We start from the raw sequence: 20897 nt of genomic DNA, 5'->3' as shown, positions 1-20897 counted from the left end.
TGCATAAAAACAGTAGCCTATTTGGTATTTTACATCAGCAGCATGTCTTATGAAAGTTGTGATGCACAACCAAAAGGCTAGAAAGTAAGTGGTATTGAATAGAAACAGCTGGGGGAACATATTGCAACTCCTTAGGTTAACTGAGAACGTGTCTGTAACCTTCTTTTTCTTCTTCTAAACTTCTTTTTCTTCTTATTCTTTTGGCTGCTCCCTCCTCAGTGTGGTGACCCCTAAACAAGCTGCACTGGAAAGCCTGTTTACAAAGCAGGAGATGAACACCTAATCTACGTCCATCTCACGCTTTCCCTAACTTCCTCTTCTATCACATCAACCCTCTGCATGTCCTCCTTTAGTAAATCCAGGAACCCCATCTGAGGTCTTCATTTTTTCTCCTGCCTGGAAGCTCCATCTTCAAGATATTTTGTTCAATATGTCCACAATCCCTTCTCTGCACGTGTCCAAAACATCTAACTTTGCCTCCAAATTGCTTAACCAGAGGTGACATACTTATTTCTAATCTAATTTAACCAACAGGTCACTGAAATGATTGGGTATAAATAGAGCATCTTAAAGAGGTAGAGTTTCTTGAAGTAAATACGGACAGAGATTCACCAATCTGCAAACAATTTGGGACAATTTCAGAACAATGTTTCTTTGAATAGATAACATCAAACGATTTGGAGAATCTGGAGAAATTTCTGTGTGCAAAGGACGAAGCTGAAAATCAACACTAGATGCCTGTGATCTTCAGGGACTTCAGGTGACGCTGCTTTAAAAACAAGTATGATTCTGTCATGGAAATCACTGCATGGGCTCGGGAACACTGCAAGAAATCACTGTCTGTGAACACAGTTTGCTGCAGGTTAAAGCTCTAAGAAGCAAAGAAGAAGTCACATGTGAATGTGAAGTAGCAACACCACCGTCTGCTCTGAGTCAAAGCTCATTTAAAATTGACTGAGGAAAAGTGAAACTTGTTCTGTGGTCAGACAAACTGAAACTTGAAAGTCTTTTGCAAAACATGGGTGCTGCCTCCTCAAAACTAAAGAGCTTGTTATCAGTGCTCAGTTCAAAAAGCCTGCATCTCTGACAGTATAGCGTTGCTTTATAGCCTATGGAATTGATAGCTTGTGCATCTGGAATCTCTATTGTGAACAAAATATGAGATTTGCAAATCACCGCTTTCTGTTTTTACTTACATTTTACACTGTCTCAACATTTTTGAAATCAGGGTTGTAGATATCACTGTTTTATTATTTTTTCAGAATCAGAATCAGAATCAGAAAGGGGTTTATTGCCAAATGTTGTATTTTCACTATTCTCTACTTTATAGCCACTTTGCATGTAAATATGACAATTTTCCAAGGTCACGTGTACTCTACATGCACAAGTACCAGTAATTAAGTAGGCGAATTTCGATTATGCACAGACACTGCAGATACTTGCATGCCGGCATGCAAAAAGGTTTCCTGCTCTGCAAACACTCCAGACTGGTGGTACATGTACACTGGTATATTTGTATTTAGCTAAATCTGTTTGTGGATTTATGGATATTGAGCGCATACATTTATCTGTATATCTTTTTGGAGTAATTTTGTCCATCTGTGTGGTTGATGGGCTATGTCGGAGAGTTCTGGAGACTGGGATGGGCTGGGAAAAGAGTAGGAGAAACAATCTGCAGCATAATGTAATACCGTCATATGCTGTATATCAAGTGAACTGTTATGCATCAACCTATAAACATATTTATATACATATATCCAGTTGCATTAGAGGAACTGTCTGTTGAATGAGTCTGTGCAGTGGAATTTCAGCTCCTAAGACTTTTCATTTATTTTTTCTTTGAAAAGTGAAAGGAGGAACATGAATATTGCATGTGTCATGTGGATGCTGGGGTAAATAAAGCTTTGGGGTCTACTGTGTGTCTGACCGCATGTGCCTGTGGCAGAAGGTGTGTTTGTGAGAGCACTGGGGTGTTGAGGCCCTTGGCATTTAATCAAACTGTCATCCTGGGTCCAGGGTGGAGCTGACTAGCCAGGACTTAGACATGCGTAGAGTCAAACTTCTTGCAAAAAGACAAGGAAAATTTTCCAACCTTACTCCTTACCACTATTTCCTAAAGCACTTGAATGTTTAAATTCTGCTTGTATCATCACCTCTCTTATCTCCATTTCCCTCAGTGCTTAACAGCTCAACCTCATGTTTGTTTGCTAGGCCACAGATACACTGCATTTCTCTCTATCTTGTCATTCTCCACCATGTGTCTTTAAATTATAAGTCAACTCTTCTTGAACACACCTTTGTTCTTTCCTCCCCTCTCCTTCCTTCTCTCTCGCTGTGATCTCCATATTCTCTTTGCTTCTTTTGCTTGCTGCTGTCTCTTCTCTGTCTCCCGCTGGGAATATTCAGCACCAAGGCTTCAACAAGGGAACAGGCAAAAAAAACAAAACAAGATGAAGACAGAGAAAGAAGGAGGTGAAGGATAGAGAATAGGAAGAGAAAGGGGCTGGAGGCATGGGGAGCAGCAGCAGTCAGGGTCCTGTAGCTGCAGAGGCTGACAGAGGAGCAGGTGGTGATTTACAGAGACAATTTTGAGGATAATTGTGGACATGATCTGCTGTAAGGAACAAATGTCACAAAGGCCACTGTTCCAATAGCTTCTCAATCTGTTCAGCTATGAGGTTGAATTAAATGCTGCATCATGTAAGTGCTGATTTACTATAAAAACAATGTGGGAAGTGAATGTTGAGAGTCAGTGGAAGTAGCACAAGAGCTCACTGCAAGCTTACAGAGAGCTTCAGGCAGCGACATTGAAATGATGCTGAGTATTGTGTGATGGTGTTAACAGCACTCTGAGCATAAAGAAGCATTGAGAAACACATTGTGTGAATGCTATGCATATGTCCTTCATTTTAAAACTACAATAATAAATCAACTGCTCTGAACACACTAAAGGTAGTGTTAGAAAATAACTAAACATGGCTAATTCCTGTAATTGACATGAAGCAGCTGTATGGTGATTTACTACTGCAGTGCATTACAAAAGTCTTTGGCCACCACCCATTTCCCTAAGCTTTATATTGAAAGAGCCAGACTTCTTATTTTGAAAGTGGTCTGGAGCAATAGGTCTCCACATGTCCAGACTTTATAGAGATTTTTTTTAGACAAAGTTTGCTTTAGTCTCTGGCAGCTGCATGGTGTGCAGTGTGTCCTTAAAAATATGAGGAAACTGGACATGTAGAGGACAAAAAACCCCCCCAAAGTGATAGGTCTCCTACAGGAGTGGCTGTAGCTCAGGAAATGGAGAAGGTCACTCACTAATTGGAATGTTGGTGGTTCGATCCCACCTGCTTCGGTCTGCATGCTAAATATCCTTGAGCAAGATACTGAACCCAAGTTGCTTTGTGAGGCATCCATCTGAGCATGAATGTGTGTGAATGTTAAATAGAGAGCACTTACGTTAGAAAAGTATAGAAAAAAGTGCTCTGCTGATTGAGGTAAGTTGTTTAAAAGCACTTTGATTGCTTGGTTAGAATAGAAAAGCGCTATATAAGAACCAGTGCACTTACCATTTAGGTATCTAGGAACAGTATCTGAAAGTCGCGCTGTTAAGAAACAGGACATGAGAGATGCATCGAGCCCTCCATCTACTGTTTAAAAGATGGCTGTCAAAATGCCATTCTTAAGGAAGGAAAACAGTGGAAAGACTCAAGTACACCAAATTATGCAAGAATTGGATTGAAAATCAGTGACAACAGGAGTGATGAATCCAGACTTGAGCTTTTTGGTTCAGATGCTTGTCAATATGTAAGGAGGAGGTCAGAGAAGCCACCTGTAAAGAATGGTGGAGGCTTTTGAACTGCATTGAAAGTCCTTAGCCTGAAGAACTATTGCTGAAAACGACATAAATAAATTACAAGAACTCTTGAGAGAGTTCAGGCTCTGTTGAAGAATAATAATATTGATGTCCAAGCCCGTTAGAATTGAACAAACTTTTTTTTTTTTAACCTTATTTTATATTCTATGTCTCCATGTATGTTTGCACATGTTTTAATCATTCAATGCGATTATTTTCCATTTTCTTAGCAAATTATTAAGAAATACGGGTTCCTAAGGATCTTTGCACAATAATTTACAATATGGCTCACATTTTGTGAAAAAGTAAAGTATATTGGTTGACTGGCAGAGTGAAAATAAAAATCTAAAAATTGTGAAGCTCATGAAAAACAATTTAACCTATGAAGCTACACAGTGTGGTTCTGGAGGAGCGTTCTAAAACACAGTACAACTGCACCAATTCGATTTTGAGTTTTATGTATTTGTTGATTTTTTTTTTAATTTTTAAAATACTTTTTGCAGTGATGTCTCACTACCAAAATTTAATTTACAAATCATTGTAAACTTAGTGTTCATTTATATTAAAGTTTACATAATATATATTCAAACTGAAATATGTTTTAATACTTAAATTCTTATTATGAGGCCTGGTGTATACCATATTTCTTAAAGAAATGTAACCAATTCGTCACAGGATCCAAAAAAATGTAAACATTTCTATTTCCTACTCCTCTCTCTGCTTTTCAGCCTTTTGCCACTCTACAAAGATGGAACTGTGTGTATACACACACACACACACACACACACACACACACACACACACACACATATATATATATACATACATACATATACATATATATATACATATACATATATATATACATATACATACACATATATATATACATATACATACACACATATATATATACATATACATACACACATATATATATACATATACATACACATATATATATATATATATACATACACATATATATATATATACATACACATATATATATATATATATATACATACACATATATATATATATACATACACATATATATATATATACATACACATATATATATATATACACATTATATATATATATACATACACATATATATATATATACATACACATATATATATATATATACATACACATATATATATATATACATACACATATATATATATATATATACATACACATATATATATATATATATATATATATATATATATACATACACATATATATATATATATATCCATAGGTCCCTCATCCTATTCATGTAGCCCCTTCCGCTCGGTCAGTTGGGGAAGATGGCCCCAACTGACCGAGTGCTCAGTGAATACCTCAGGCAGCAGAAACCCAAGAAAGAGGAGGGAGACGAGGAACCATCATGGAAGGACAGGCCCCTGCACGGTATGTACCACCGGCAGATAGAGGAGGTGGCTGATATCCAGAAATCCTACCAGTGGCTGGACAAAGCTGGACTGAAAGACAGCACAGAGGCACTAATCATGGCAGCACAAGAACAAGCTCTGAGTACAAGATCCATAGAGGCTGGGGTCTATCACACCAGGCAAGACCCCAGGTGCAGGCTGTGTAAAGATGCCCCAGAGACAATCCAGCACATAACAGCAGGGTGCAAGATGCTAGCAGGCAAGGCATACATGGAACGCCATAACCAAGTGGCCGGCATAGTGTACAGGAACATCTGTGCCGAGTATAACCTGGAAGTCCCGAGGTCAAAATGGGAGATGCCCCCAAGGGTGGTGGAGAATGACCGAGCTAAGATCCTGTGGGACTTCCAGATACAGACGGACAAAATGGTGGTGGCTAACCAACCGGACATAGTGGTGGTAGACAAACAAGAAGAAGACGGCCGTAGTGATCGATGTAGCGGTTCCGAATGACAGCAATATCAGGAAGAAGGAACACGAGAAGCTGGAGAAATACCAAGGGCTCAGAGAAGAGCTCGAGAGGATGTGGAGGGTGAAGGTAATGGTGGTCCCCGTGGTAATCGGAGCACTAGGTGCGGTGACTCCCAAGCTAGGCGAGTGGCTCCAGCAGATCCCAGGAACAACATCGGAGATCTCTGTCCAGAAGAGCGCAGTCCTGGGAACAGCTAAGATACTGCGCAGGACCCTCAAGCTCCCAGGCCTCTGGTAGAGGACCCGAGCTTGAAGGATAAACCGCCCGCAGGGGCGTGCTGGGTGTTATATATATATGTTCATAAAACCACCAGAAATCATCTCTAATATGAGAGAGTTTAGAAATCACTACAATTAGTGCAAGCCATTAAAAGCCCTGGTTGTCATTTTGCACAGTGCCATGCCTTTGAGGTGTTGAGTTGGTAAACATTTTGCTACTTCAAACACTATAATAAATAAATAAATAAATACTTAAAAAATTAGTTTCCAGCTTTGGAACAGATGTTCAAATAATATGAATAGCAGGATTCTGGTTATGATTCATAGTGTAATCACTATTCGCCGGACAAACTGCCTTCAAAAGCCTCTTCTTTTATATTGTGTGACAGCACCACCATGTATAGCAGCAATCTGTCATGCATCAAGGCATTAATTTGCGAAACGATCTAAGAGTTATACTGTACAAGTATTGTGGGGAAGATTTATATTTACAGCAGCACATGAGGCAATAAGAGTATCCCTGCCTGCACTGGGAAACACAGGGTGACACAGCTAATTTATCTCAGCAGCATCATGACAGCTGGGCTGGGGAGAGTTTGGGAAAGGGGAAATGGTTCTGATGAATGACTTTCAGACTATGGCTGCTAGCTATAGCAAACAGTCTCCCAGTCCCCACAGGCCTGACGCCTCCGATTTGCTGCTCAGGGAGAAATGAATGAATGGCCCTTTGTGAAATAAATGGTCCCTTTCTGTTTGATATTTACAAATGAATCCTCCTTGGAAAACCTAATCCATCCATTTGTCTTATTAGTTGTAGATATGAGTTTCCTGTGCTACTGAAAACGACGTGGTTGTAATAAATATGCAGAATTAGGGGCTAATTTAAGAAATGTATTATCCGAGTGGCTAGGGCTGATTGGGTGGGATCCAAGATTACACGTCGTTATTAAAGAAATTAACCCAAAAGAAGAGATCTTGGGGGAATATTGCTCATTTGCCTTTAGAATGAGGTGAAAAGATTGAAGCCGGTCTTTTAATTTAAGCAGTATGTGTCGGAGCTATTTCCTGGCAAACAACAGATGAGCAAAGTGACTGTGTGTAGCTGACTTACAACATTTGCTGTTCACATCAATTATCAACTAACACCCTCATGTATTTCTTCAAAATATTATCCCGGCTTTGATTTTTGCTTTTTTCAGCATCAGTTGACTCAAGAATCCGGGAGATCCTCGGGAGATATCGTGTCACATTCTACTAATCTTATTTCAATCCCTGTCCAGTTCAAGAATAGTCTTCAATCACAGGCCTATGGGCTACTATTAAGCAGCATATTCTGACAGATTGAAAACAAATAAACAACAGACTTCAGTGTCTTGCCTGATGTTCAATATGTGCATTTTTTTTTGTTCGGTGCAATAAAACACAGTATAACTTTTTAAACTGCGGGCAAGTGCAGTGTGTGTGCATGCCTTTGTTTTACCCTTTATGTCAGGGAGATGTCAGAAATGTAACAAATACGGGGCTAACGAAGAAGAGACCACTTTTGGTCTAACTGGCTGACAACTCCCAAAGAAAACAGACACGCATGCCTGCAAACACACTGGAAGATCGGCCAGAAAGGATAAAAAGGACAGTCCAAAACTGCACGGTGGGCTGCACCTAAATGGATGTTTCATTTTGATTTCATTTTGGTCTGCAGTATAACGGCCCCTCTGAAGATACTGAACGTAATATGATGCCTTCAAAGAGAGTGTATGTATACTGTGTATGTGTGCAAAGAAGGTAGCAGACACACTAGCTAAGTGCTGGAATGATTTATTTGCTCTTTCCCCCTTAATAACTCCTGGTCTATAGCAGAACAATTACGACCTGATATAAACCTTTGAATAGAGAGGTGGGGATTAGAATGAACAAGGCACACATCCCCTCAGGCACCAGTAATTCTTTAACTGTTTGCTACTTCGATGGACCTTATTGCTGTTAAGATTTGCATCAGCTGTGGTTATTAGGTCTTGACAATGAATAATATAATCAGCCTGTATTGCTGTTGCATTGCCCAAATGCAACAGCAATACAGCTGCAGACACTGACTCATCTGATTCAAGGGTGAAACAACGACCATGCAATCAATAGACCTTCCACTAACATTAGCTCTGGACAGCCTGTTTACAATTTTGAGCTCATTTACATTGAAGGTAGTGCTGGTCTTGTCCAAAGTGTCTCACAGTGACTGAGTAGATATGTGTTTGGATTCTTTAAATAATAAAGTCTGCAAAGGACTGGATCTTTTGGTTGGTGGTATTGTGTTTGAGCAGCACAGGTGCTTCAACTTCAGTGTACAGGTTTTAATATTCCGCATTCAGATTGTATGTGGAATATTAAAGCCCGTTCTTTACATCACTGGGCCTACTTCTTTCCATGAAAAAACTTTAGCTGTGTGATTCAGACCAAGTGGGGATTAGTTACAAAATCTTTAGTAAGATTTGTTTTTCCCATTAGAGCTAGAAATTGGAGATAGAACAAACAAACTCTACTCTCTTAATTCAGACTGCTGAAGTCTCTTTTTTCTTTGATTGGTTGAGGATTTAAATTTTCATCCCTATTTCTCACAGAAGACATCTCTTTTTGGCCTGCTTGCTGGCGGATTGAAAATAATGATCATAACTCTTGAAAATTTTACAGAATAAATAGGAATCTAAGCACTGTATTGAGGCACAATTTAAAGCCAATTTTGTCCTTTCATCAATAGTTTCCACATTTTCATGGTAAAAAATAACTGCATGGCTAAACTCAAATTCTTTACTTGTTAGTGTTATTGGAATTGTGTTTATCGCAAGAAACTTTTGCAACATGCAGGCAGAATAATGTTCACAGAGGAGGTATTGATAGAAAAGTTTTTAAAAACATTTTTTGTAAGTTACATTTTTCATGTTATGGAATTTATTTAACATCAAATAGAATTATAATGTTGCTAAGACAAGTGAAAAAATATTTGCCAGACAAATATAGAAAATTGTCCTAGCCAAGTTGCTAGTTACACCCTTATGGCTCAGTAAAAATAGCACGGCAACCTCCTTACGATTAGGAAGAATCGCTGGTTGCCTGTTTTTTTGCAAATAGTTGTAGTGACCAACTGGTCGCCCAGAGGTTGAGGGTGTTGCTTGATCAACCTCTAAGTGCAGACTGACTGCAATCACTCTCAGATTGGTGAAGGGTTGTAAACAAGAGCAGTCTAATTTCTAACCACAGACAAATGCCCAATATGGCGCAAGCAATCTGAGCCAGCCTGCACAAATTAGTGGAACTTTGCTTTGCACATTGTGCCACCTTGCTTTGTAATGTGACTCAACGTCTTGCTAATTTGTTGTATTTTGGTTTCCCTTCCACATAAAAGCGAGGTTGTCAAGTGCCCATACTGTATGTCATTTTGCAGTTAATCCCTGTCCTTCAGCAATTACGTCACTATTTTTGAAGGAACTTCCAAATTTCTGTTCAAAATATATGAAATTGTGGTGGAACTCTGAAAGTAAGAAGATAATGTGAATTTAAAATGGCAATAAACTTGATCCCATTAAATCACAAAGTGACAGCACACTGACTCTGTCTTATTGGCATTTCATTAAGATTGCAACCAACTGTGAGTGGTTGCAGACCAGGTCCAAGTCTTCGAAGGAGCCATCTCAAAGACAATGAGATTGAAAGTTCATTGCACACTATCAGAATAATTTTGGTCAAGCCTAGAATGACTGTAGCATTTATAGTCTGTTAAATTGTTTGGGAAGCTGTCTTATCCCTTGTGGCCAAGAATTGATTTTTGTGCCTTTAAGTTCAGCAAGAAGTCCAATCGATGAAATGAAATCACATCGCGCAACATCTGTGTGACCAAGCCAGCATCAGCTGCTGATGGTGTGTCAGTACTGATATTCAATACAAAATAACAATATATAAATAAGTAAGTATAAAAAAGAAAAAGTCTTATATTTATTTCTCTTTCACACACACACACACACACACACACATACACAGAGATACATGCATATATTGACAAGCCATGCACACAAATCCATTAGATGTCCTGCTGATTCTACACTCTCAAACAAAGACCCACCCAGTTCCCACAGGAGCCCTGCTGACCACGACAGATGCAGTCATCTATGAAACCCTGAACAAGAGAGAAACTGAATACCAGTTTGGCACAGACATGTTCTAGCCTTCAGGCATCCTTCACCACTGCACACACAGCGCACACAAAACCTTTCAAAAATTTATTTCTTGTGCTATTCCCTGTACTTGAACCCAGATGAGAACAGATGAGAGTTTGCAATAGATAATTATCCTCCCAAATGTATTGGTGCGGCGCTGAAGGTTGGTCTCCACGTGTATATACACACACAATAAGAGCAGAAGAAAAACAGTGAGAGAGTGAGTGTCAGAGAATGAAGGGAAACTGCCCTTAAATGAACACTACCTTTCTCCTCACAGCTCCTCTGACATTCACGCTGTCATTTAGAGCCAAACCTTTTATTTCAGCTCTGCTATAAATTATAGGGAATAATCCTGTAGGAAGCCATTAAGGCCCTCTCATCAGCCTAATTAGCTACTTGTAAGTGGCTATTGGCCCTGTATAGGACACTAGTCATATGTCTTATTCATATATAATTGCTCCAACAAGACTGCAGTTTCCCTCATTTTAACATCATTAGATATCATTTATCTTTGTCAGAGAGTAAAGTGAAAGTTCTCTCCTTTCATTTATTCCACTTTAATGATTAATTAGTTTTGTGTTATGAAGTGCTGGCTGATATTGAGGAGAGGTAGAGATGTGTCTGTCCGCTTTAAAGGACCCAGGCTTTATATTCCATTGGAGTCTTCCGAACAGGGAGTAAATGCTGCTGGACCTCCTGTCGCCAACTTCCAAAGAAGACGGATGAAAAATTTAATTAAAATTGGTGCATTTGAAAACACTGATCCATCACTCAGATAGAGAGAGATAGGACACAGTGACAGACTGTCATAGTGTTCCTCCTACTGGACTTTAGTCCTTAGTGTACAGAAACAGTGTGGCGTCTAAAAGGAGAAAGACAGTGAAAGGGAGAGAGACAGAGAATGAATGAGGGATGGGTATCTGCCAAGACTGTTAGTGCTGAACAAATCTCAGCTCATGTTTGATTTTGTAATATTTATTTTTTAATCCCTGCAACACACAAATAGAGTTTAATCCCTTGGGAAAATGGTGCTTTCAAAAATTGCAACCACTGTGTTTCCATTGGCAGCGGCTTTTTGCTTCTACACGAAGCTTAAAAGGGATAGCGGTCATTGCAGCTGAGTGACTCTGATGTTGTGCCGTAGTGGGAATCAAAGGGTTTTTAAAAGATGGAATTAAGCATATTTCTGAGTGATTTCTTGTAAAAAAGAAGAAAAAAGAAAAAAGGAGCAGCATGCTACATCTCAGGGCAAAGAACTACATAAAAGCCAGTTTAGGCTGTAAAATCATTGTATAACACTGCCCCCTTGTGATCACTGTTTGATTAAAATACTTTCCAGCAAAAGTGGGATCATTGGTGCTGGCATGCAGAATGAAATACTGTCTGAAAAGCCTTGAAAACAAAGTAGAAATAAGATGTATAAGAGCTGGAGTTTTAACAAACAAGATGATTAGACAGTTTTAAATGGGAAATATAATGAGATGTTTTTCAATGGTGAATTAGAAATGCAGCAAATTAAAATTTCTGTAACTCGCATAAATGACAGCTGTGGAGGAAATAGGGCAACAGCTAATAACGGACAAAAACGAAAGATCAGACAGTCATCTGAGTTCAGCGTTTGCATAAATATTTAATAGCCTGGTGCCCTCACCTTATAGAAGGGATGAAGCATTTCAACAGCGCTTGCCTTTTCAAACTCAGAGAGTGTAATGACCACTTTCAGACTGAGCCTATTCTTGAGATTAATCAAAGTTGTTTTCATAACCTGGAATTTGAAATGCATTATTGTGGCTCAATTTGCTCACAACGTGTCTGCGTAGCAGGGAGAGAGAAACTGCTAAATTAACACTTGGATGCACTGCAGACACCGATGAGGCAGTGTTTGTTGGTCTGTTGCTCCAGTGCATGTATTTCAGCAGAACGTACTGCATGTGTAGCTACTAATGAAACAGTCAAGCTCCAAAAATTGCCCTTAACTTATAAATAAATAAACGTGTATATATAGATATAAAGAAAATATGGGTACATGTTAAAAAAGTTCAGCACATATTCAGTGCTGCGAGTGATATATTCAATAAGTCTTCATGGGTGGAACAAATGGCTACTATGCTTGTTATTTTTTTAACATAATTTGTTACCATCCCATTTATCACAGCATACGGTTTAAGATAATTACATCACACTTTCACTGATACAATCTCTTCCCAGCGGCTGCACGAGTTAAGTGTTGCACCATAACAAGTATTTACAGCTCAGAGCCAGATGGGGCGGCCAACTCTGCCATTTCATTTTCCTTCCTCTGGGAAAAAAAAAAATAAGAAAGATTCCCCACAGTTTCTCTGCCTTGCTTTCTGTCTGTGGGATATTCAGACTGATGCTCTTGAGGAGACAAGAGAAGGGCGTAACCAGAGCCAGTGAGTGAGCATTCTGTTGACAATGCTGAGCTTGGGAGAAAGTCAAGCTGTATCTAATGGGCTCAGGTTGGAGCAGGAAGCAAGGATTTGGATCACTGCTCCGAGGGGATCTCACATTCTGCTCTGGGTCAGAAATGCCGCAACCTGAGCCATCTATCTGGTGGGGCAGTAGCCAAGCTTCGCTTTTGACCCAGCCCTTAGCTGGAGCTCATTACAGCACTGACGCATACATTCAGTTCAGATGCAAAAACACATGAGAGAGATGGTGGACAGAAAGACAGAATGAGAGGGGGAATGGACGGAAAACCTCAGAGACTGAGACAGACAGAGAGCAATCAATCATTTCACCTCCTCTTCTCAGTTCTGTCTGCAAGGCCATTAGTGGCTGTTTAGGAGAAATAATAAACAAGGAGAAGCAGAGGTTCAGGGACCACTGATGCTGCCAAATGCCACATTACGCAAAATAAATACACTACTGGTTTGGTCTTCGGAAGAAAAGGAAAAAAAGAAATATATTAATGCTTCTAGTTAAGTGAGGTTTTTTTTGCTCTATTGATACAAACAGTGTCTGCCAGAAATACAGAGCTAACGCGTTAGTATTTATACCTCGTTCTTGATGTGTGATTTGCAAATGTAGAACTTCATTTTTTCTTTTCTGTTAACAACTTTTTTTTTTACTGCTTCACCATTTTTGCTCGACCGTTTCCCCCAGCTCCAACTTAGTGCTTTGATTGAGCATTAATATGCTAAGCATTTGATTCTGATATGTAGACCCAAAATGATGCAAACCATGCTAACTCACTTAAAGCTTGCTCTCACACACACACACACACACACACACACACATTGGTTAAGTATCTTATGGGGATACTTTGCCTAACTGCTGGTTATAAAACCTGTCCGTGAACAGTCTCAAAGCAGCACAGCACATTATAAATTTTCAAAGCGTCTACTTTGGAAACTGAGTGACAAAACAATGAGCAAGCACTGGTTTATAATTGCTGCATAAAGCACGAGCTGAAGGAGCAATCAATGATTATATTAGTGGGAGGCTGGAAGACACAAGGGTTGAAGCTAAATTGACAATGGTTATAATTAGTCCTATTAGACGTGGCAGATAAATGATTACTTGTCACTTGTGTTAGTCAAATTTTCAACCTTAATGCTGCAACATGCAACAACATGCTTGTTATTGTCAAAAACAGTATACAAAGACAGCAGATATATATATATATATATATATGTATATGCTGTAAAAACAACGTACACCCCTCATTGTTATCACTCACAATCTCACACAGCTTTCTGTAATTCACCCACATGTTATTAAGTGCTTTGATGCATTAATGTTATTGACCTGAAACGGCACGTCCAACTTTATTATCTAACTTCATTTCGCAACATACATAAGACCAGCTGACAACCAGTAAAGCACTTTCTCGTCTTCCTCTCAAGCACAACTGAAAAAATGCTTACTTAAGGAGGAGTATGTAAGAATGGTTGAAAAATATAGTTTTATAAAACATTATTAATTGTTCAAAATAGATGTTTTAAATACTTTTCAAGATGACTGCTTTTAAAAGGACAACAGTGCTTCTTATTTGATTATAAGTCTGTTAAGTACTTAATGCTGTGATTGATGGTATTGATGGAACAGCCCATTTAATTTAAAGTAAGAAATAATGGGACGAAGAATGAGTTTCGAGCTACACTCAGGCAATAAAATCTGACATTGAATAAACCTGCTCATTGACTTCCTTTAATGCTAATAAAATGGCAGACTGCACTGCAGTTGCAGTACTTTGTTTTTTAGAAAGCGTATCAGTGGAGGATGACAGCTGGCTCTACTTCACTTCAAGGACAGTGGCCATAAAGGCCCTTCGTTTTCCATTTGCTATACTGACTCCTTGACCGGGGAACTTCTTCAAGTGTGGGAGGGGTAAGACACTGACTCCTGCATAAATACATGTTGGGTAAGATCTATAGCCTGCTGTCAAATTACTTTTTTTGCTCTCTTTTTGTGCAAATATTAAGCCATGCTGCCTGTTTGTGTCAACATGCTCAGCATTTGCCCTCGTAGCGATGGAGAATTTATGACAAAAATACCTCTGTATGTTTACAAGGGAGGTATTATTTTCCTATTCTTCACCGTGGCAACAATTGTGTCTCACTGCGGGATCACTAATTTCCTCTTGATTGCACACACTGCACTTAAGAAACCCTAACTTACTATTCGCCCCTCCACGTGAGGCTTTTCCCTGATGTAATAAAACATTCTCATCCTTTTATTTATCAGCCTTTACCTCCACATCTTTACCATCCAAGATGGTAATTTTTACAACTGATGTGTGAGTTCTGGCTGACAGGATGAAGTCCTGTACAGCTCTCCACATCTGAAACAGATAATCCCACAATATCAGAGCTGGTGTCAAGGTTAATGTTGTGATACTCATAATAAAAGAACAAGACAAAACAAAACAAACAGTCCTGTTGATGCATCCATTTATTCTTCTTTTTCGAGCCAGTTTGCTTCTCTCTATCTTTTAATCTTCACTGTGACCAATAAATACATGTGTTTGTTACAGTTTGCATCAACAGTCATGTTTTTGGCTATAAAATCATATATCTGAGCAAAGAACTGCTAATGATTACTAATTTTCATGATGATTTGATTTGTATTTTCTCTGTTAGTGTCATACCCTTGTAACGACAAGCTGGCATGCTGTTCTTCAAACTCTCTTTTTTTGTCCAACAGCTCAAAAACTCACCAATTTAATAAGAAACATCAGTAGGTGAATCCTTTTCACTTGAAAAATGAGTCACTGACTAATTAGTAAAAGCTGTACCTTTCAAACATTTTGTGTCCAAGAAACACCCAAAGGGCAAGCCAAAATTTCAAGGCACACCTGTGGTCACATCTGTGCAACAGAGCATCTCTGCCATCAGACATATCATCGGTTTTACACGAAAAGCAATCTGTTCCCTCCTACCCAGTGTTTCTAATTCTCCTCACTATCCATCAGGACGCTTAACTTGTCACGCTGTAATAACTGCACAAACATTTGAAGCAGAGTCTATTTTTTACATAATAGATTTTGCCTCTGAATTTGCACCAATCCCTAAGGCACAATATTGTTGAAGTATTTTAACAATTAATGATTAAAACAAGCTGCACATTAATGAAAACAAGAGGTTGAATAAAATAGGAAAAAAAACACATCGTAGAAATGCACTTACACATAAAGTAATTGCCTCTCATGTAAGTCTAGTACATCCATTAGCAGTCCACACAGACCTATCCATAACTGCGCAAAGGTCAAGCAAATCAATACACCAATAGCTGAATAACGTCAACACTACTTGGCAATTCAGTATTCTACTTGTGTGCAACCACGAGAGAACAAAAAGGGCAGCAGCTACAAAACCAAAAATTCAGGGAATGCATGTCTAGCAAGACGTTTCCTCTGGGCAAAACAACGATGGCCCAAAGTGCCTCTTTAATTCATTAGCAACAGCTGTATGCCAAGTTTGCCACTTTAGGTAATAGGACTTGCTCATGTCTGCTCTTTTCAAAAAAATTTACAACAGACTTTCATTAAGACAGACGTGCTGACTTGGAAACTCCTTTTCATTTACAGCAGTGACTTGGGGTTTAAGTAGCTGAATCACCTCACTGCAATAAATAAACACTTTCCTCTGATTCAGTTATTTTCTACGATCTCCTCCTCCGTGATAACGCCTCTCCGGGCATAACAGTTTGGAGTGCTAGCTTTTAGTGGATGCTCCTATTTTATCAAAATAAACATTAACAGAAGGCTTTGATGAAACCCGGCAGTCTTTCTTATTTGCTTTTTGAGAATTCAGCATCCCTTGATACAATATTAACAATGAATCAGAAGTATCAAGTCAACCAGATACACATAGAGTACCTTGCAAATATATGGATAACATGAAGTACAAACTTGCACTGATTATTTCCAAGTCAGAATCTGACGGTTCCCAAAAAGATTAATATTTTGAAACTATTTAAAAAAAATCTTGCCTTGAGGGTCTTGGATTAAATTACCTCTGTGAAGCTGTCGGGGCCGCATTCTATACCTCTGAAGTTACACTCCAGTAGCATTTCCTCCATGCGATGTCGAGTGCGGTTGTAGAACTCATCCATACTGAAGCGAGAGCCCAGCGGGCGGTCTGGCTCTGGAGCCAGGGGAAATCCTGGTGCCATGCCTTCTTCAAAGCCCAGAAGAGGACCCATAAAGATCAGGTCACTGTAGCTCATTTGAGACTTTCGTATGAAGTTGTAGTTACATACAGTTACAGCGGGAAAGGTCATATTGTTTGCCACTTTTTCGTCAAGCATTGTAATATAATCATATTGGAAGTAGTATATAACCCTGTCAACTACTTGATACATGAAAGCAGACAGTGCTAAGGTGAAGACCAGTGCCCACAAACCCTGGCGAAAACCAAACTTACTGTCCTCTACAAACACGTGGTTAGCTCCGTGAAGCGAGCAATTGCCAAAAAAAGTGGCGAGGTCATCTACATCGCTAACATTATCCTCCTCATCAGTGCAATCATCTACCTGACTACACCTATCCAGGCATTCCTGTGAGTCTCCATCACTATAATGTTTCTTTACCCGCTTGTAGTGGTCGTCAAAACCATCGCTACCATATCCCCTGCTAGGTTCGTCATCAGCAGAAAAGGAGATGGTGCACATAATTCGGAGCGGCATGGTGAAAGCAGTGAATCAATAAAGCTGAAGCCAGAAGTCTAAGTCCTTAAAAAACTCCCAAAATACTGAAACAATGAAATGATTCAAGAAGAAAAGTATTCGTTATTTGGCTACTGATTCAAAAAACACTGAGCTAACAGGACAAATATGGTCCCAAAAGTCATAACAACTCCTGAATCAAAGCGAACAAACAATCTAGGCACTCTGGTTTCTGCCATCCACACCCATTCAGAGATGAAGTGAGATGCCTTGCTTGGGTTTGTCCTTTTGTCTTGGGGGCAGATCCAACCCTTAGACAATTTCGAAAGAGTGAAGAAAAAAGAGAAGAAGAAGAGGACGGAGGAGGAGGCTAAAGAAGGTGAAGCCACGAGAAGTATAGGACACAGAATACTCCCGCTGGGCCCGGCTACAGGTCACTGTGCTGGGGCAGAGTTTCACCATTTACAGGAAAAAAAAGGAAGTGTTGATGCAATGGGGGAGAGAAAATGTAAGAGCTAAAGCACTGAATAGGCTGATAAATTTTTGCTGATTGCACTGTTTGGACTGAACTCACTCATCCTCTGAAAATAAAATGATCTCAGCACAATTGTGTAATCAAACGGAAATAATACCTAGGTATTATAGATACAGTACAACTGGAGCTAAGCAAAGAGTCAGTCATTAGAATATGCAGTGCAGAGATCAGTGGGATTGCAGTAGGATTTGTGTTTGCGATGAGCTTTAAACCAAATCAAGATTTTAATAAAAGTAAAGAGAAAGGCACGATGCTGCTAATGTGTAAATGCTCCTTTAAGAACAATTTGAGTGAGAAGGTAGGCAGTTTACGTCTGATTCCAGCTCAAGAAATTAGCAAACACCAAGGAGAGAAGTCAAGGAATTTAATCAAGACTTCCATTTGCCCATTGTTATTTCAATCTAATGCCTCATTTTATCAACAGATCTTACTCAAATTACATACCCCCACATAGCTGCAAGCAGTTCTGTGGAAAGCAGATTAACTGAAAGCAAATATGTAGAAGTCGTGAAGAGAGAGCGAGAGAAAAAACATCTCAGATGGAGGCTCGCATTATTGAATATGGTGATAAATGCAGATTCCCAGAGGTGGTGTTGGTTGTGATATGAAAAGGAAGTGTATGAGACCGAGCCATCTGTATTGATCCACCTCCATTAGACAGCTGAGATTATTTTCAGAAACATGTTGGTGCCAGAAAATGAAATGGTAGATGCATTTAGGGGGATGACAACACACTTTACAATAAAAACCTACACCTAATGGTACCACAGGATACTTCAAAGGAATAGACACACTAAACCTCTAAAACCAATGCAAAACACATTACCTCAACTGATTCGTTGCGTAACGCCTTACCGTAATGTGCCAGTCTGATTTAATTGGAGGAAATGTAAATATCAAGTGAACAGTGTGGATAAGGAACAAGACTTCTGTGAAGACTGTCTAAAAAAAAACAACCCCCCCCCAAACTATTGATGATAAGAGAGCAAACCACAAAGAGTTGCAGCTTTATGCAGGAGGCTGCTTGACATAGCAGACCCTGATGGGCTGTGGTTCTTGAATATTTATTAATGATCACTAGATAGCCTCCGGTATCAAACCTGACCTAACAAGAAGGTCATGGAGCTCCCCCAGCTGAAGTCTCTGGGTATTCAGTGAAGTACTACTGCATGAATATTCACAAACACTAACGCCTTAGATTTGGAACGAAATGCTAAGTTGTGAAACTGTGGAGAAAATTAAATTGTGCAACAGCAGTGCAGTGACCCTTTGGATAAAATAAGTTGAGCCTTGTGTGCCAAAATATTTTAATTACTCAGTCTACATCAGTATAGCCACGCTGACAGAGTTACAATAAATCTGTGTTTGTTCTGGCGACTATGCTTTCCTCAAAATGGATACATCTTGATTGTCTGGCTCCATTTTTCACCATTTGTTTCTCCTTTTATGTCGTTTTATTCCTTCATGTTTGTGAAATCCACTAGAGGGCAACAGCAGCACATCTCATCCTGTAGATGTTCCTCAGGGCTGAAGGTGTCATCACAAAGCATCAGAAAACTCGATTGGCAACATTTTAAGAGCAAGAAGATACAAACTGTGAAGCCCAAAGTACTTTTTATTTATCTTTTACATTTTTAGATCGATGCCATTCCTTGGATTATCTGCTTTCTTTCTCTTTGTGAGATTTTAACTGGAATAGCTAAAATGTGACAACGCTCCAGCTAAATTTCTCTGAATGAATGAACGAACAGGTTCAGTGGTTGGCCAATATGTGGGGCCCAGTTGAAATCTGATTTAAAACCTTTGGGGCTTGTTATTTCACTGCTCCATCTCTCCACATTTCTTCTTGTCTCTTGTGCATTACATTTCTGAAATAATTCTTAAAAAGATACCCCTCATTCTGAGATTTTGTTTTTCTAACTTTAACTTTTCAGGGAAACCAACTCTATGTTTTCACAAATGAAAACAAAACATAAACATTTCCATACATTCTTGTGTCAGGTCAAAAGATGGCAGTGTTGAGGTGCGAGTGTTCGCTGTCACTGCTACAGTATACACCCCTGGGGTAGGATTTCAACAAGGCCGTGCATTTCACCATTGTCGGAGTGAGAAGAGCGCAGGGCAGATGAGAGGAGAGGTTTTAATGCTCCCTTTCAAGTTCCTCTCACCAGCTCCGCTTACAGCTAGGATCGACCTGGCGTTGCCATGGATACATCGTAGCCGTCAGCAAGAGAGGATGCACAAAGCCCATTACTCAGAACACGCATAGTCACACATGTACACACATGGACTCACACATGCAGAGAAACATACCCGCTTTAAAAAAAACACCCCAAAACAGAGAAAACATGAAGCAGTGAAAATATCCGCACTTTCGCTTTCCTTTACACACACACTCACACACTCGTTTTCATATCTTCGTGAGGACATCTAATTGACATAATGCTTTAATAGTCCTTTACCCTAACCTTAACCATCAAAACCTAACCTAACCATAACTTAATTGCAACACTGACACCAAAATCACATTTTGAGCCTCAAAAATGCCTTCAAACTCGTGGGGATGGGCATTTTGTCCACATAACTGACTGTAGGTCCCCACAAGTATAGCGTCATGCCAATTTTCTGTCCTCATAAAGATGTCTACACATGTACACACACACATATACACACACAAACTGACAGACTGAACTGATGTCTGATGAGTTCTGATAATTTATGTAAACCTTATTAATCTGACTTTAGTCAGGCTTTGAAGAGAGGAGGGGAAAGTCAAGATGACAAAATAAAGATATCACAAAAAAGAGCTGACACACCAAAGCAACAGTATTACTTGCTCAGAGGCAGTGTTCAATCAATATCCAAGTATTCATATTCCTGCTTTATTGTCAGATTCAATGGATTCGGCATGCGGAGGAAAAACAAAGAACGAGTAAACAAGAACCGAGCTGGTCCATTCCCACAAGATGCTGGGGCAGAGTGACGCCAAGGCCAAAGGCAATGATGCTGTTCTCT

General features: G+C 39.4%; 1 protein-coding gene across 2 annotated transcripts in view; it reads right to left on the bottom strand.

The window, feature by feature from the left end:
* asic1b (acid-sensing (proton-gated) ion channel 1b) overlaps positions 1–20897 on the bottom strand; it is a 209481-nt gene that overhangs the window by 38955 nt on the left and 149629 nt on the right. The window contains exon 1 of one of the 2 annotated variants that reach the window (XM_026166910.1): positions 16697–19437. The exons of the other annotated variant lie outside the window; for it this stretch is intronic. Coding sequence (XP_026022695.1) covers positions 16697–17368 — 672 coding nt within the window. The 5' untranslated portion in view covers positions 17369–19437. Of the gene's footprint in view, positions 1–16696; positions 19438–20897 lie in introns of those variants that run through there. 2 annotated transcript variants of the gene reach the window in all.

This window comes from Astatotilapia calliptera, chromosome 5 (assembly GCF_900246225.1).
Source record: "Astatotilapia calliptera chromosome 5, fAstCal1.2, whole genome shotgun sequence".
Lineage (NCBI taxonomy): Eukaryota > Metazoa > Chordata > Actinopteri > Cichliformes > Cichlidae > Astatotilapia > Astatotilapia calliptera.
The sequence above is the reverse complement of the archived record's forward strand: the minus strand, read 5'-3'. Positions and strand labels throughout refer to the sequence as shown.